Source organism: Manacus vitellinus, unplaced genomic scaffold (assembly GCF_001715985.3).
Source record: "Manacus vitellinus isolate BGI_N305 unplaced genomic scaffold, ASM171598v3 scaffold_6_pilon, whole genome shotgun sequence".
Taxonomy (NCBI): Eukaryota; Metazoa; Chordata; class Aves; order Passeriformes; family Pipridae; genus Manacus; species Manacus vitellinus.
This window is the reverse complement of record NW_021940750.1, coordinates 15,689,479-15,706,411: the sequence shown is the minus strand read 5'-3', so window position 1 is coordinate 15,706,411 and position 16,933 is coordinate 15,689,479. Positions and strand designations below refer to the sequence as shown.

General features: G+C 36.2%; 1 protein-coding gene across 10 annotated transcripts in view; it reads left to right on the top strand.

Annotated features, from left to right (window-relative positions):
* The window catches only part of HECTD1 (HECT domain E3 ubiquitin protein ligase 1), a 58,999-nt gene extending 42,620 nt beyond the window's left edge, over positions 1-16,379 (top strand). For 9 of the 10 annotated variants that reach the window (XM_018082397.1, XM_008924999.3, XM_018082390.2 and 6 more), the window contains 16 exons: positions 1,583-1,716; positions 3,742-3,898; positions 4,771-4,993; positions 5,719-5,773; positions 6,010-6,192; positions 6,533-6,743; positions 6,826-6,911; positions 8,432-8,559; positions 10,199-10,400; positions 10,550-10,687; positions 10,957-11,564; positions 12,881-12,959; positions 13,071-13,164; positions 13,475-13,625; positions 14,809-14,953; positions 15,375-16,379. In XM_018082397.1, coding sequence (XP_017937886.1) covers positions 1,583-1,716; positions 3,742-3,898; positions 4,771-4,993; positions 5,719-5,773; positions 6,010-6,192; positions 6,533-6,743; positions 6,826-6,911; positions 8,432-8,559; positions 10,199-10,400; positions 10,550-10,687; positions 10,957-11,564; positions 12,881-12,959; positions 13,071-13,164; positions 13,475-13,625; positions 14,809-14,953; positions 15,375-15,512 — 2,732 coding nt within the window. In that variant the 3' untranslated portion in view covers positions 15,513-16,379. The remainder of the gene's footprint in view (positions 1-1,582; positions 1,717-3,741; positions 3,899-4,770; positions 4,994-5,718; positions 5,774-6,009; positions 6,193-6,532; positions 6,744-6,825; positions 6,912-8,431; positions 8,560-10,198; positions 10,401-10,549; positions 10,688-10,956; positions 11,565-12,880; positions 12,960-13,070; positions 13,165-13,474; positions 13,626-14,808; positions 14,954-15,374) is intronic. The other variant, XM_018082394.2, reaches the window with a different exon arrangement.
* The last annotated feature ends 554 nt before the right edge of the window (positions 16,380-16,933 follow it).

Genomic DNA, 16,933 nt, shown 5'->3' with positions numbered 1-16,933 from the left:
ATAATGTTAATGTCGTAGTATTTCCTTATGTTTTTAAGCAGTTTGTATCCCACGTTATTACTATTTGTGATACGCTCTATTTAGGCACTTAAATATTTTCCATCATCAAATTTAATATCTAATGTAGCTTTCATATGTACTTGTAATTAAAATCAAAATGTTATTTCTTGTGTTTTGTAGGCGTGCTACATGCACAGCCTGATGTACCTTGTATTAGTCTGGTTGAAAAGCATCCACCATTAGGCATATTGTACACTTAAAATAGGTGCCAGGTATATCAGTACCATCATAGTAATTGCAAAAAATTGGAAAGAACACAAAAATTAAAATGACATGGAGAATGGAATTATATGATTTGAGGAACATCATCCAGAGTTATGTGGACACTGTACCCTAGAAACAGACTTTAGGACAGTAGTTACTTGCAGGATATGAATATTGGAAAAGAAGATTTAGATAACTAGGTCAGTAATACCTAGGAATCAAGATGATAAAATGAAATAAAAAAAAAAACCCTGGGTTGGATATGGGAAAATACTTCCCAATGTAAAGTTTATTGGATTGTGAGATGTTTTGGAAAAAAAGGTACTTGATTTGTTTACAATTTTATTGGATTAAGATTGTGTTCTCTTTTGTTGCCTTTTAAATTACTTGAAGAATATCTGGTCATTTCAATGGATATTGGAATTGAGCTGCTTGGAGGCAGTTGATTAATATATCTACATATACCATCTCCCTTTATTCTTTTAATTAAGTCTGATTTGATATTTCAATTGGGTGACAAGTCTTAAAATATATCACAAACAACTGAGCAAATAGAGTATGTTAAATTTTCTGTATGGGTGGTGGCAACAATTCATAGGGTGTTTCAATAGTATAGGTAGTTTCTATATGTATAGAAAAATGTAAAAGTTGAAAGCTTCATCCCATCCACTTATATTGCTGTGAAATTCTTTTCTTTGGATGAAATTCTACCTCTTTGGGATGTTGTTTAAGTCTTAGTACTAGGTTGGTAAAATTGAACTTTGTCTCTGCCTTCAATTTCTTGTTACAGTAACTAATTAGCAATTGAATCTTTAAAAATATTACTCTTAAATATTTATCTTAAATGTAATTTGAGGTCTAAGACACACTGTTAGTGGAAATTACATCACTGACCTGTTTTTAAAATTAATTAGACATAGAAACAGACAGTATGCATTTGTGTACCTCTTTTTTGAGATGTTTATTAACTTAAAATAAGTGTAATTATGTTTGCTATAAGCAAACAAAAAACTGATCACTCTTGATCACTATTAATTATACCAATATTAAGTACTGCTTTTGTTAGTTATGGTCTTGAGTAGACCCATGAACTTTTTAGCTATGTGCTAAAGCCATGGACTTTTTAAATGTGCTTTTAACACATCTTTTTATCTTCTTATGCAATAAGCAATGTTTTAGTTTTCTTTCTTGTTTTAGTGAGATTTGTTTTTTCACTCTGCCCAATGCTTCTGTTCTTTAATTTTAAAAATTCTGCTTTAAAGGTTATTCTTGACTTTTGTTCTGTATGTAAATGTATATATATATGTATCTATTATAGATTTTCTTGATAGCTGCCGAGCTAGCACTCTATTGGCAGAATTAGATGATGATGAGGATCTACCTGAACCAGATGAAGAAGATGATGAAAATGAAGATGATAACCAAGAAGATCAGGAATATGAAGAAGTTATGGTATGGTACAGTTAGCATAAGATGGTATCTTAATTGACTAGCAGATGCATTAAAAATCAACAGATTTTTTTGGCAGTAAGAAGTCCTAGCTATAATATTTCCATTAATTAAAACAATTTTATTTAGATTTTAGTTTCTTGCATATAATAAAAAAATACAAGAAAAGTGGTTTTGAACACCAGCACACCCTGAGACCGCATAGGTCAGAATGAACATCTTAAAACCAGCCTGGGAACAAAATGACAGACAGTGGAAACGACTTTGTGGGTAGGCTGCTGCATTTTCATAATGATACAGTTCTAGGATGTGTTTAACTGTAGGCTTGCATGAAGCAAAAAGTTTGTTAGAGCAACTATGTCTTCTAAAAAAAACCTCACCAAAAAAACAATGGGGTGGGGGCAATAGATTTTTGCTTACACTGTTGGGAGTTCTGGCCTTTCATCTGGTTGTTCTTTAGTGGAAGGGAATAACGGTTGGTCTTCTACTACCACCACTGAAGTGATCAGCATGGATATTGCAAAATATAAGACTTCACTAATAATAACTTAATGTTTTATGTAATAAAAGTAAATATTGGTTTATGGAATTACAGAAGCTTCCTGTTGCATTTAATATGCAAAGTTTTATTTATTTGAACCAAAATATTTAGCATTTTAAATTTGTGATTATGCTCTTAATAGAAACTCTGGTACATTACGAACTATTTTGTTATTTCACCTTCTGCACAAATATACAAAATTAGGAAGAAAAAAGCTAGTGCTACTTAAATAGATCTGCGATGCAAACAGTGACATTAGTTTGTAGACTGTTGACCACTTTTCAGAAAATGTTAAACGGAGTTACTATTGTTCATGGGAAGCAGCAGAAATAGCAGAAATAGACTTTCATTGAGACTACACAGCAAGAAGCAGGTCTGGAAAAGAAAATTTTCCCTTTTTGGGCTCCAGAACTATTCCCTCTGATATACCATGTAATTCTTCTCAGTGAGGAGTTCAAGAGATTAAAAACTTGTTGTAGAAAATTCATAAGCAATTTACACTTGCTAAAGCTCATTCAAAATTAGGGTTTTTTTTCCCCCACCATAATAGTTCTAGTATTTTTGATTTAATCTCTGGATAAAATGTGTATATTTTATATACTAATATGTGATACACTTTGGAAAAAATTGCTTCTTGTTTTCAGAAAAACTAATGTGTTTATTTTGACGCCATTGGCTTATTTGAATTTATGGTATTACAAAGTTTGTGGAATACACACAATATCTACACCAAGGTTGCTCATCTACAATACTTTGTATTTTTCCTGTGTTCTGGTGCTTCATGGAATGTTTAATTCTTTCCAGAAACTGTAAATATACCCATTATAAGGTTAGCCCTGTTGGTTTCTCTATGTCTGCAGTTTTGATAATTTTGGTTCCTGCTAAGGGGAACTAAAACTGTTAAGTGCCTACTTTGATTTCTTCTATGTCAGTTTTCTCTGAAATTGGGGAAGACGTAAAGAATTGACAGAATGTTGACAAGAACCACAGTGAGACTCCACAACCTCTCTGGGCAACCTGTTCCAGTGCTCAGTCACCTGCACAGTAATTAAGTTCTTCCTCATATCCAGATGGAACTTTCTGTGCATCAGTTTCTGCCCTTTGGCTCTTGTCTTATTTCTCAGTACCACCAAGAAGAGCTTGGCTACATCCTCTTGGCACCCCCCCTTCAGATGCTTGTATACATTGATGAGGTCTCCTCTCAGTCACCTCTTCTCCGGGCTGAACAGGCTCAGATATCTCAGTCTGTTCTCATAAGAGAGATGCTCCAGTCTCTTAGTCATCTTTGATTAAGCTGGACCCATTCCAGGAGCTCCATGTCTCTCTTGTACTGAGGAGCCCAGAACTGGACACAGTATTCCAGATGTGGCCTCACCAGGGCTGAGTTGCAGTTCAGTTTATGTGACTGCTGTATTCCCTGAGTTTTAATTTTTTGTTTAAATGATTTTTTGTAGCAGAATCTAAAAAACAACTACATTTTTTTATAGGAAGAAGAGGAGTATGAAACCAAAGGAGGCCGTAGAAGAACATGGGATGATGATTATGTATTGAAACGGCAATTTTCTGCTTTGGTTCCTGCTTTTGACCCAAGACCTGGTCGTACTAATGTCCAGCAGACAACTGACCTAGAAATCCCTCCACCGGGTATGCTGACAAGATATTTATGATGCTTAATCTGGCTTTAGGATGGAGACTCACTGTTAAGGGGCCCACTGTTCTGGGGATCCTATCACTGTTAACCAGAACAACATGCTTTTGTGGCTTTGTGGCTTTTCTCTGTTTGAGTGAGAGTTTCATCTACCTCCACAGGTCCAAGCATTACTAGGGAAAAAGTAAATTAAATGCTGTGTAAAATAGGCAAACTCATGAATTTAACTCGGATCATCTCTTAAAATGATAAATAATAAAATCTCTTGATAGGATAAAGATGTGATAAATCTCTTGGTATGTCTGGTTCCACCTGCAGGGATTAAACTGTCTTAGAGTTACCCAGAATAGCTTTGATTGGAGAGGGCTTGCTGAAACAGTCCAAAGCAGAGGCAAGGGGGAAGGTAATACAGTAAGGGAGCCGTCTGTGCGATCAGCAGCATAGCACCTGGTCTTGCTCCTTAGTTCATTCCTGTTCATCAGTGTGGAGGTACTCAATGTGCATAACAGAAAGGAATAAATAGGCTTTAGTGTATGTGGAAATGAACTGCTGTTGATGTTGAAGAACTGAAAGGAAGATACTGTGTGTGAAAAGAATAAAGCACATGCTGTGATAATATGAAAGATGATAACAAGATGTAAGGATCAATAGGGATTTCAAAAATTCCAGTTAGCTTTACTCACATGAAAAAGTGCTCTGATTATAGCCCTTAGATATAGTCTGTAGTTAAAACTCAGTATCTTCTCTTTGGCGTGTGTACAGAAAGTCTTTACACTTCATTATTGTGCACTTTATTGATGTTGCAGCCAACTTGCAATGCGTTATATATTTTGTATTAATGGCTTCTCAAATGATTTTTCACACGCAGGTACACCTCATTCAGAACTCTTGGAAGAGGTTGAGTGCATGCCTTCACCACGTTTAGCACTTACCTTGAAAGTTTCAGGTCTTGGAACAACTCGAGAAGTAGAACTGCCTCTAACAAACTTTCGATCTACCATCTTTTACTATGTACAGAAATTGTTACAGCTCTCCTGTAATGGCAGTGTGAAATCTGACAAACTTAGGCGTATTTGGGAGCCAACCTACACGTAAGCTCACTAGTTTATTATTCTGGGTAGAGAACACTGTGACTGATTAGGAAATGGATGCAAAACAATGTTAATTTTTTTCTTCTTCCTCTGTAAGAAGCAATATTAGAATTAGGTGGGGTTTTTGTGTTTGTCAGTATGTTCCTACTCGTTTTGAAACTACTGCTGTGCCTGCAAAACAAAAAAACCTCATAACCTCTAATGCTCAACTGTGATTTGTTAACATTCCAAAAGTCAAGCATTGACCAAGGAAAAAAGAATTTTGTCTGTTCAGGGACCTCCTTGGAAAAATCCCATGGGGTTTACAGTCCTAGAGAAAAGATAAGTTTCTAGTTAAAAAGCATGAGAAACAGTTGTGAATATGCATATCTCCTAAGTTAATGCACAGTAAGCTACCGTAGGTCTTAAAAATTTCAAAGAGTTGGTGCGTGTGTAGTGAAAAATCTAAAGTTGGTTTGGGAAATGTGTACAGTGAAGGTTGTTTGATTACTCAAACCTCACTTAAGGAAGCATAAATTAAATACTTTGCAAGCTAAATATCAACATCATGAAAATAGAGCTTATTAGGGTATCCCAGATGTTCTGTGCAGCAGAGAGCGGCTGCTGTTGCTGATTTACATCATATTGTCTAAATGTCACTGATGTCTAACAGGTCAATGTATGACTTCATAATTTAGAGGATGTGCTATGAGTATGAAATATTAACTCATTGTTTTGATATCTAGAATCATGTACAGAGAAATGAAGGATTCTGATAAAGAGAAAGAAAGTGGAAAAATGGTAAGACCTATCTCTGTGCCTTTGTTTATGTTCTGTGGTTCTAACAAAAGCAAAAGAAATCCTATTGCAGTTTTTGAAATGCTACATTAAAAAAAACTAACTGTCTTCAATTACTTAAGGGATATGCGTGAGTATATTTGTAAATGCATGCTCCTTTAAAAAAATTATGTAATGCATGTGAAATCTTCAAGACTTTACAATCAGGAAGAACCAACATTTGGTGGTTCCTGTTGTAGGGTTGCTGGTCAGTAGAGCATGTGGAGCAGTACCTTGGCACTGATGAATTACCAAAGAATGACTTGATAACCTACCTGCAGAAGAATGCAGACTCAGCTTTCCTGCGCCACTGGAAATTAACCGGCACTAATAAAAGTATTAGGAAAAACAGAAATTGTTCCCAGCTCATAGCTGCATACAAGGTATATGTCTGCATCCAAACTTTTTTTTATTATGAATGGCTGTGTGCTTTGTTTTGCAGCTTTAAAGATTCTTGTGGAGGGAGAGCTATGACATGGATAGGGAAGCTGAATGTTCAAAAGCCAATATCAAGTTTAGGTTTTGCTGCTCTTGGCCTTTTTATTTTAATGTCTTCTGTTAAACATAGTTGTGTTGAAATGCATTTGAATCATGATTTGCACCATGCACAACTTGACTGTGTTAAGTTTGAACACAGTAACCATTTTGATTTTTTTAAATCATCAACTTAGAGTGCACAGTCCTAAAGAAAGCAGTTTTCATTGTTAATTCTTTTTTTCACAGGATTTTTGTGAACATGGATCAAAATCTGGATTAAGTCAGGGAGCCATTTCTACTCTTCAAAATTCTGATATCCTTAGTTTGGCAAAAGAACAACCTCAGGCCAAAGCTGGCAGCGGACAGAACTCCTGTGGAGTAGAAGATGTTCTGCAATTACTTAGAATTTTGTATATAGTTGCCAGTGACCCTTACACAGCACGAACTTCTCAGGAAGGTAAGTTAGTTATTTTGCAGAGCTTTTAAAATATTTTAATGAAAACAAAATAAAGTAAAAATTTTCTCTTGATTATTTTTAGAAGGAGATGAGCATCCTCAGTTTAACTTTCCACCAGATGAATTCACAAGCAAAAAAATTACTACAAAGATTCTGCAACAGATTGAGGTATTACATTAATGTATTATGCACAATGTATGTGTGTCATTGTTTTTAAGCCTTTATTATTCTCTTCCTTATTTAGACTGTTTGAAATTAATAGTTTTTTCGCCATTTTGATTTTTGAATTATTTCATACGTATTTTCTTCTTTATAGTTTGGATGAGTAAATTATGTAAGAATAGACGAGTCTGAATGAAAACATACAGTTCTTTTTCATACAAAACTTTTTTTCTTGATTATATTTTACTTATGAATAATAATTTTTTTCTGTACCAGCCATTGATGTTACAACCGTAGTGTGTATATGTCTGTATGTCTGCCTGATGATAATGTAAGAAAGGCAATTGATTATGTTAAGGTTCACAGACATTTTATGGCATATATATTCTACACAAAGCTTTCAAAAATAGCATCTAGAAAAGATCTTATTGGTACCAGGTCAGTTAGATACATTAAAAAGGAAATTTTAAGGTGTAGTTCTTCCAAAGAACTATGTTTTCTTTAACAAAGATTTGAAGAAAATTCTTGACTTAGCCCTTGTGTGGTTTTTGAGGTTTGGGTTTTTTTAATTACAGTTAAGTTGCCCTAATTTTTTGTTTAAAAAAAAGTTCAGGTTTTTGTGTTCTTTTATAGATTGTTCAGGCACCCTGAACATCCTTATAGTAATAATTTCTGTAGCCTTCTTTATTTTAGAAGGGACTATAGTAATATTTCAATGGGGATCATCTTTACTACCACCGAGTTTCTTTTGTGTCTTCTGGTATTGAGAAGGTAGTATCCTAATCACTTTTGGGCAAAACTCAGGAGTAATTCTCTCTAGGTAATTGGATCCTTAGATCTCCCCGGTGTTTTGAGTAGTACATACCCCCAGATTTACTACAGCTTTCAGTGTCTATGTCAAAGCACCCTTGAGTCCTAGAAACTTTATAAACTTAGACTTGTAGAATCACAGAACACTGAATGTGCCGAGTTGGAAGAGACCCATCAGGATCATTGATCCTGGCCCTGTGCGAGACACCCAAAGATTCACATCGTGTGACTGAGAGTGTTGTCCAAACTCTTCTTGAACTCTGTCAGGCTTGGTGCTGTGATCACTTCTCTGGGGAGCCTGTTCTGGTGCCCAACCACCCTCTGGGTGAAAAACTTTCTCCTAATATCCAACCTAAATCACCCCCACTCAGCTTCATGCTGTTTCCTGTTGACTCTCTTCACTGGTCAGTACCTGCCTCTCTGCTTCCCCTCGTGGGGATGTTGTAGATTGCAATGTCGTCTCCCCTCAGTCTCTGCTTCTCCAGGCTGAGCAGACCAAGTGACCTCAGCCATTCCTCATGTAGTTTCCATGTTGATAGCATTTAAAAAGGGGGGGAAGAAGTGTCAGTTGCTAAGGAAGAAACTTAAGCACAGACGAAAACTCTGTACTTTGGGTGTATTGGGTGTCTGTGTAGTTAGTTACAAACTTGTTGGGACCACCTGAGTCTAATATTAAAAACATTGTTGTTTTTTTTCCCCTCTGCATTAAACTACAGGAACCCTTGGCACTAGCAAGTGGGGCTTTGCCAGACTGGTGTGAGCAACTAACAAGCAAGTGTCCTTTCTTAATTCCATTTGAAACAAGACAGTTGTACTTCACATGCACAGCATTTGGAGCATCAAGGTAAAAAAAAAAAAAAAGTAAGACAGCTTCCTTTTAATAAATTGCTGATTTGCAGAAGGACCTTATCCTAATGAGACAGATTTTGCTTGCCACATGTGAAGCATTTTGGATACTAGAAGGAAGAAGATGGAAAAGTTTAGAAAGACAAGAAATTTCATTTTTTAACTTTAGCTGAAGACTTGCTAGTGTACTTCTAGCTAGGTTATCCTATCAGGCAGTAATTTGACTGGGTTGCAGTTCATTGCATAAAGGACTGAAAAACAAAATAGAAAACATTCTGCAAATCATATAAATTAAATGGGTTTTTAAAACATACACCAAATCACAAATCCTTTTATAGTTCCTGCAATTGTTTTATGATTGTTTTGGTTAATTTATTTTTAATTCACTGAAGTCTTAAAAAAACAGAAGAAATCTAACAAAAAGATGCTATTTTGAAAGTTACTAGCTGCACAATGAAACTGTAACAAAATCAGACTTCAAAACATTTAACGGTATGCTCTAGAGTTCATTAACTCGGAATCCTTAATATTTTGATTACAGCAGTGATTACCTTGAGAGTATATAGGCAGTGTAAACATTTTTGCTGGTATACCTTTATCTAATGAGAAAAAAGAATTGGTTTTTGAGGGTTTTCTTGGCTGGTTTTGCTTGTTTGTTTTCCAAACCAAGGTGTATAGAGAGAATTGCAGAAATTACTGTTGTCTAATTCACAGTAGAAATACCTCATAAAGACTATAAAACGAGGCATTTAGAAAGAAAGAAAAAGAAGGAGAAGAAAAGGTATTTAAATCTTTTTACTGTGTAAAAGTTTAACTTTTACAGAAAAATGGTCCAGAAAAATGGACCACGTGTGTTGGGGGGTTTTTTTTTGTTTGTTTTGAAAAAAGGTAATATTTTAGAAAAATTGTGTTTTAAAGAGATCCCTCAGGAAACACTGTATGTTACTTACTTTGTAAGTAAAGAGCTCTTAAAATACTGGAAATAGTTCTTTAAACTCATATTCTGTATGAACTGTGGGTGTGTACACTCCATCATGACATTTGACCATATTTGCAAAACAACCAACAGACAGTAGCTTGGTAGATAGTTTATTGCTGCATAGATGACAATACATACAAGAAATTGAAAATTTGACTTCATATAAGTATTGCCATTAGAGGCAGCTGTTCTTCCTTCACTGATATGGGTTTATTTATGTATGATTCTGCTGGACCCTTGGTTCTGTGTTGCTCTAAGGAGTGTGTAAGTAAATAAATCTTGCTGTAGAACTTGGTCAGTATTAATGGGGTGATGCATAACTGCCTTACAGTATATACTGAATAGTGTAATGCTTGTCTCTAAACAGGTTTGAGCATCTGTGATTAAAAGTTCAAGATCAGTAATGGTATTGTTTTCATGGGTGCTATCATCAGAAGCTGGTGCTTATATTAAAAATTTTCCAGTTTTCTGACTTTATAAAATATGAAGCAGCCCATATTGGGGCATTTCAGGTATTTCTGAGATAGTGCAGTTTATACTTCAAAAAAAATTAGGAGCTAATTAGTAATTAACAGGTAATATTTTATTAGTGACTACTTTCAAGTTTTCATGTTGCTGGGCATCAAAGTTTTAAACAAGTTGTTTGGTTTTTTCCCAGAGCAATTGTATGGCTGCAGAACAGACGTGAAGCCACTGTTGAACGGACAAGGACCACAAGCACAGTGCGACGTGATGATCCAGGAGAATTCAGAGTTGGGCGCCTCAAACATGAAAGAGTAAAAGTTCCGCGAGGTGAATCCTTGATGGAATGGGCAGAAAATGTCATGCAGATTCATGCAGACAGAAAATCTGTTCTAGAGGTAAAGCATATCTGCCTAGCAGAGCGAGGTTAGGATAGCTATTTCTAAAGTACTGGACAGGATATTTATTGAATATCCTGTTCTGTAACCAACACTGAACATTTCACTAGGATTTTCTGTTATTATTAACATTCCTTATGTTTTTCTAGGTTGAGTTTTTAGGGGAGGAAGGAACAGGCCTGGGTCCTACCTTGGAATTTTATGCATTGGTTGCAGCAGAATTTCAGAGGACAGACTTGGGAGCTTGGCTTTGTGATGATGATTTTCCAGATGATGAGTCTCGTCAGGTATATTTTAATTTGTATATTAAACTGGATGCTTGTGTTAAGAAAAAAAAAAAGGGGGGGGAAGACAAATGAGCTAGATATCCAGGAAGAAAGAACACATGATCATAGAGAAGCTAGTCATCATGGTAAGAATGACCACTCTGCTCCACAGCTTGGTTTTTTACCTGTTCTCTTTTTAACAGAGTAGTAGAGTATAAGAATTTAGACTGTGCAAATACATTGTTAAAGGTGAATTTAATAATATTAGCTTTTTTTGTCTGTTAAATCAGGTTGATATTGGTGGTGGATTGAAACCACCTGGCTACTATGTACAGAGATCATGTGGACTGTTCACAGCACCATTCCCACAAGATAGTGATGAGCTTGAAAGAATAACCAAACTCTTTCATTTCCTTGGAATTTTCTTGGCTAAATGCATTCAGGACAATAGACTTGTGGATTTACCCATTTCTAAGCCTTTTTTTAAACTCATGTGTATGGGGGACATTAAAAGTAACATGAGTAAGTTGATATACGAATCACGGGGTGACAGAGACTTGCACTGTACTGAAAGCCAGTCGGAGGCTTCTACAGAAGAAGGGCATGATTCCTTGTCAGTAGGAAGTCTGGAAGAAGACTCCAAGTCAGAATTTATTCTTGATCCACCAAAACCTAAACCTCCAGCCTGGTTTAATGGAATTTTAACATGGGAAGACTTTGAATTAGTAAATCCACATAGAGCTAGGTTTCTAAAAGAAATTAAGGACCTTGCAATTAAAAGGCGTCAAATTTTAAGCAACAAAAATCTGTCAGAGGATGAAAAGAACACAAAACTACAGGAATTAATGCTGAAGAATCCATCGGGTTCGGGTCCTCCTCTTAGCATAGAGGATTTGGGGTAAGAGTTTTCATATTTATTCATAGATAAACAAACTGTGTTGTGTTAGAGACAAAAGTCAACAAATATAATGAAAAATGAAGATTTCTTAATTTTAAATAACATCATTGCAAGGGGGAATCATTAGAGATGCAGCCATATTCTTCCTTGGTTTGAGAATTTTCTCACTTCCTCAGTTTCCTACTCTTTAAACTTAAGTGTGGCTACACTGCAGTGTTGTAGGACTGTGTGCTGCTTTAAAGGTAAACTGGCAGGGGAAATGAACCCAACTCAAAAGAGAGATGATAAGTCAGAATAACAATTTAATAAAATAATACAATAAGTATGATTATACAGACAAACAATTGGTTTTAACCCACAAAACCCAAATGTATAACTCAGCACCCTGGGGCATGAACAGAGTGGTGTTTGTTGGGCCCCCTGAGTCCAAAGTAAAAGGAGAGGGGAAAACCTGTTGGTGAGAGTGCTGTTGCAGTCCAGTTGAGAGTGGTGGTTGCAGTCTGGTTGAAGAGTGGTGGCTGCAGTCTGGTTGAAGAGTGGTGGCTGCAGTCTGGTTGAAGAGTGGTGGCTGCAGTCTGGTTGAAGAGTGGTGGCTGCAGTCTTCCTCTGGATCCCACGAGTGGTAAAAAAGTCCCAAGACTCCAAGGTTATACATCCTCCAGTTCAGGCAGGAATGCCTAGTACCTCCCTCAGAGTGGGGAGTTCCTCAATGGGTGTGAGGACAGGAGCATCCTCCCATCTCACAGGCCTCTTAACACCCAGTTTATGGCCTGAGGAGTCAGGCTGCTCTGGACAGATGGTGTAAATGGTCTATTGATAACAGTTTCTGGGAAATGGCATGGAAGGCTATAGCCTTTAGCTTGACTTGTTATGGAGAGAAAGCAAGTAGCACCGTTGAAGGGCCTAAATACCTAATATGTTAAGTGGCTCTGTAACTGTTGGTGCTGGAAATTAATGGAAATTTTTCTGAGTTTGTGAACTGAATTAAATGGTTTGAGTAGTTCTGAAGCTGATAGCTTCTGGATATCAAACTCTGACATTTTCAATGGTTATCCAATGCAAATAAATGGTGGATGAGTATATGCATGTGCATACCATACATTTGAAACCTGTATTATCTGTGCAGTCCATTACTACTTGTAGTTCTGTACTGTTGTATATACATGAACAGTGGTACAAAATGATCCACCAACAGCAGTTTCAAATCTAGTGAGATACTTTCGGGTGTAAGGGGTGCATGTTGTAAATCTGGTGTATTTACAAAAGTAGTAGCAGACTTGTTTGCTTTGTTTGCTAACTATCTTTGTATTTTGAAGTCTAAATTTTCAGTTTTGCCCTTCATCCAAAGTATATGGGTTTACAGCTGTGGATCTCAAACCAGGTGGTGAAGATGAGGTAAGGAAACTACCTACCTTTACAATTTAACGAGCAGTTAAATTTTTATAGTCTCAGCAGTAACTCTAATGCACAGAGAATTCTTACAGTATTTATCTATTGTCTTTCCAGACTGTAACAATGGATAATGCAGAGGAGTATGTAGATCTCATGTTTGACTTCTGCATGCATACTGGTATACAGAAACAAATGGAGGCATTCAGAGGTAATTTTAAATATAACAGAACATATATGCAGTTAGGTGGAGTAATTGGTGTTTAGAGTATGTTGGTTTAAAGTGGTGGCATCGAATGGCTTTCAAAAATAAACTTTTTAATTAAGAATGCAACAGGTAAGATACTAATTTCAGAATACCTTGGCATTACCTATGCCATTTTTAATCTTGAAGAGGTTCCATTTACATTAATAAAGAAACTGTTGATTCTGGTTTGACTAAAATACATTTGAAATGCTGACATTATTTTATAAACATTATTTGGACTCATATTTATAACTGTATCTTGTACAAATTAAAGATGGCTTCAACAGAGTCTTTCCAATGGAGAAGCTGAGTTCCTTCAGCCATGAAGAGGTTCAGATGATTCTTTGTGGAAATCAATCGCCTTCTTGGGCAGCTGAGGATATCATCAATTATACTGAACCCAAACTGGGATATACAAGAGATAGGTACTTATATTCTGAGTGATTTTAAAGTATTAGCTAAAATATAACATTAAGTGACAAAATGTACAGAATATTCTTTAGATGAAGATGCCAAATTGGGTGGGATTGGTGGGTCCTGAAGAGCAAGTGGTTGTCTAAAACAGCGTGAAATAACCATGTATGTTACAACAAATAGTTTAGAAGGTACTTGGTGGTTTTGTGATGAGAGAGAATAAGAAAATTATTAAAATGAGAACAACTAGTGAAAATGTAATGGCAGCTAACTAATACAGACTATTAAAAATAGCATTTTAGAGTTTTTATTCTCATGTTAGGTGGTTATAACTTTTTTTCAGTTGGGTACAATTGCTACTTGGCCTTATTTCTTATTTCTCTTCAAGTGTACTATGCAGGGGACAAATGTATACTGGTGGTTGTCTATCAGGATGTGGTCTTGGTGTTTTGGGGTTTGTTAGGTTTGGGGGTTTTTTGCTGCTTGTCATGTTTGGTAGCAATAACACACAAATCACTTCTGGAACTGCGTTAGTGTAAGTCTGCTGAAGGATCCTTATCAGTCTAAGATTGTGTGGAGCAATTCTTCCATTGACCCTGCCCTGCATGCAAAGATGTAGCTGAGATTACAGTGCCTTATACCTGAGGGAGTGTTTCAGCAGGCTGTGCTTTCTTCATGCCCTCTCTTTCCCCTCGTTCCCTGGGTTCGTATGGATGAAAGCAGCAGAGGATTTCTTGAACATCTGTTGTAGTCTGTTATATTTTTCCTACTTTTTTCACATAAGGGTCTAAAACAGGATAGAAATGAAATGAAATATAAATTGACTTTATACTGTAGTACTGGTGCAGAAAAAGTCTTCAAGATTATAGGCAGTTGGATTCTTCTCGTAGAATGTTTGAGCTCTATCTACTTCTCTACCCATTCATATGCAAGGTACCCAAATAACACTCCAAGATAAGTATGTACCTACGTTCTTCTGTGTAATACTAATACTCAGCAAGGAGATTAAAGAAGTATTTTAATAGATTTTAAGCTTTTTTTATTCTTAACTTAAAACTCAACAGGCCCTAGAATCTTATGATGTCTGCTTAAACATGACTAAAGGTTGTAATTTGAATGTCTTAAGAGAAATTAAAAAAACCCACATGCTTTCTTGTAATGTTACCAGAACTGATTATTTTGATTTATTTTAAGCCCTGGATTCCTTCGATTTGTGAGAGTCTTGTGTGGTATGTCTTCGGATGAGAGGAAGGCTTTTCTCCAGTTCACCACTGGTTGTTCAACACTCCCACCAGGAGGACTGGCCAACCTACATCCCCGGCTCACTGTTGTACGCAAGGTACGGCTTCTTCAGGTCACCCTTTAAACCAGCTGGTTTGGCTTTTGAATGCAATCATTTCTATGTTAACAGTGATGATTTTTATTTTATTTTCAGTTAATTTATGGCACTATGCTAAGCTTTCAGTACCAACCTCTGCTTCGGATCTGTTCTCTGACTTCCTATATATGTATTCTGTATTTAATATATTTAATATATTTCATATATAAAATATAGTTCATATATTTATTTTTAAAGTGTCATTGTACAGATAAAGCAAACATATTTGTAAGTTGGTCTGTAGCTTTGCTGATGCTACTGTTTCTTGACAACTGGTGTTACATATGCAGTAACTGCCATAAATTACAGGACTTTACAACTTTTAACTTCCATATCGAGTGCTGCAAACAACTGCAGTAAACATTCTTTTTTTTTTCCTCAGGTTGATGCTACAGATGCAAGTTATCCATCTGTGAATACATGTGTGCATTACCTAAAGTTGCCTGAGTATTCTTCGGAGGAGATTATGAGAGAGCGTCTGCTGGCTGCTACCATGGAGAAAGGCTTCCATCTCAACTGAGCTGCTGGCCACAATATGGAACATGGAAGTGTTTTTTGATACTAGCGAAGCCTCTTGTGTTTGTGTGCAAAAAATATGATCTCCACGCTGTGCTCTGACGAGACTTGCCTTTTTTCACCTGTGAGGCTTTAGGAACATGTGGAATGTTTGTTAGCTGCTAATGACAAAATAAATCCCTGTAACTACACAGCCAGCAAGAAATTGGCACAGAACACTGTGTGATGCTTCAAGGGCTTGCACAACTGGAAATTAAGGTGTTTCTGTTTGACTGTTCCAAAGAACAGATCATCAGATTTTCAGTGTTCACTGATACAAATTTCTAACAGTGTATTGTGTAAAGTTTGTCATTTAATACCTTGTACACTACAGTTGCCATCACTGATCCCTGTTTTGCTGGCTTTAAGCTAACTGGTCAGAAATTTGTTTCCTTTAAAACTTAGAGTTAATGGGCATCTCCAGCCTTTTCTTTTTTAATGGTGCCTGCACTATTGGAGTATTTTAGTGGGTTTTTGCATATAATCATGCACAACCATATTTTTCTTCTTTTTCTTTCAAGTGGGAATATATTTTGATTTCTCAAATGCCCTGCTATAAAGATCAAATCCTTAAGTGTGTTTGTGCAGCTCAACAATAAAGCTATTAAAAAACACTGGTTCCTAGTGCGAGGCACACTTAAAGCAAGTTTTACTTTTGGTTGTATTTTCTTTGTATATTATAAACATTTATTTAACTTGTTGCAGTTTGAAGTTTAAAAAAAACCACCCAATGTGTAAGCTCAAAAGTAATCATTAAAATGTTTGCAACATATAAAACTGTCTCCTCTGAATACTTCATTAGTACTTATTAAATCTTTATACATGTTCTGGACAATGTGCCATACTTTTTTAAAGGTTTAAAAGAACTATTGATGTCACAAATTCATTGCTGTGTTCAAATCTTTTCAGAATTAGACAATGCAACTTTCTAAGAACTAGCCTGGGAGTGATAACCCTGCATGTGGCAGGTTTTGGTGCTCTGCAGTGAACCCGTTGACCTGAGGTTATAGGTCTTCACTGCATTGGAATAAAATCTGGGTCAGATGATACAGCTGATTCAGCTTTACCTGAGATGGAGTGGCTGCTTTGGTTTCAGCATGTGGTATTTATTGGTAAAAAGTGGATTGCAGTAAGATAAAGTGACAATATGTCCTTGAAGATATTTAACTACTTGATAACAGAAAAAAAGAAAGGCTATTATAGTTGAGTCTGTGTGGTAAGTTTTGTTCTGTGCCAGTTCTCTTTGGTAACCACCTTTTCTCGCGCCGCTGCTGAAGGAGGCTTGCCAGAAGATTCCGCCTTTGCACATATAGATCAGGTTGATGCCAGATGTCTTTTCATAGCATTATTCATAGGACTTTACAGTATTGGTTTTTACATTTTCCC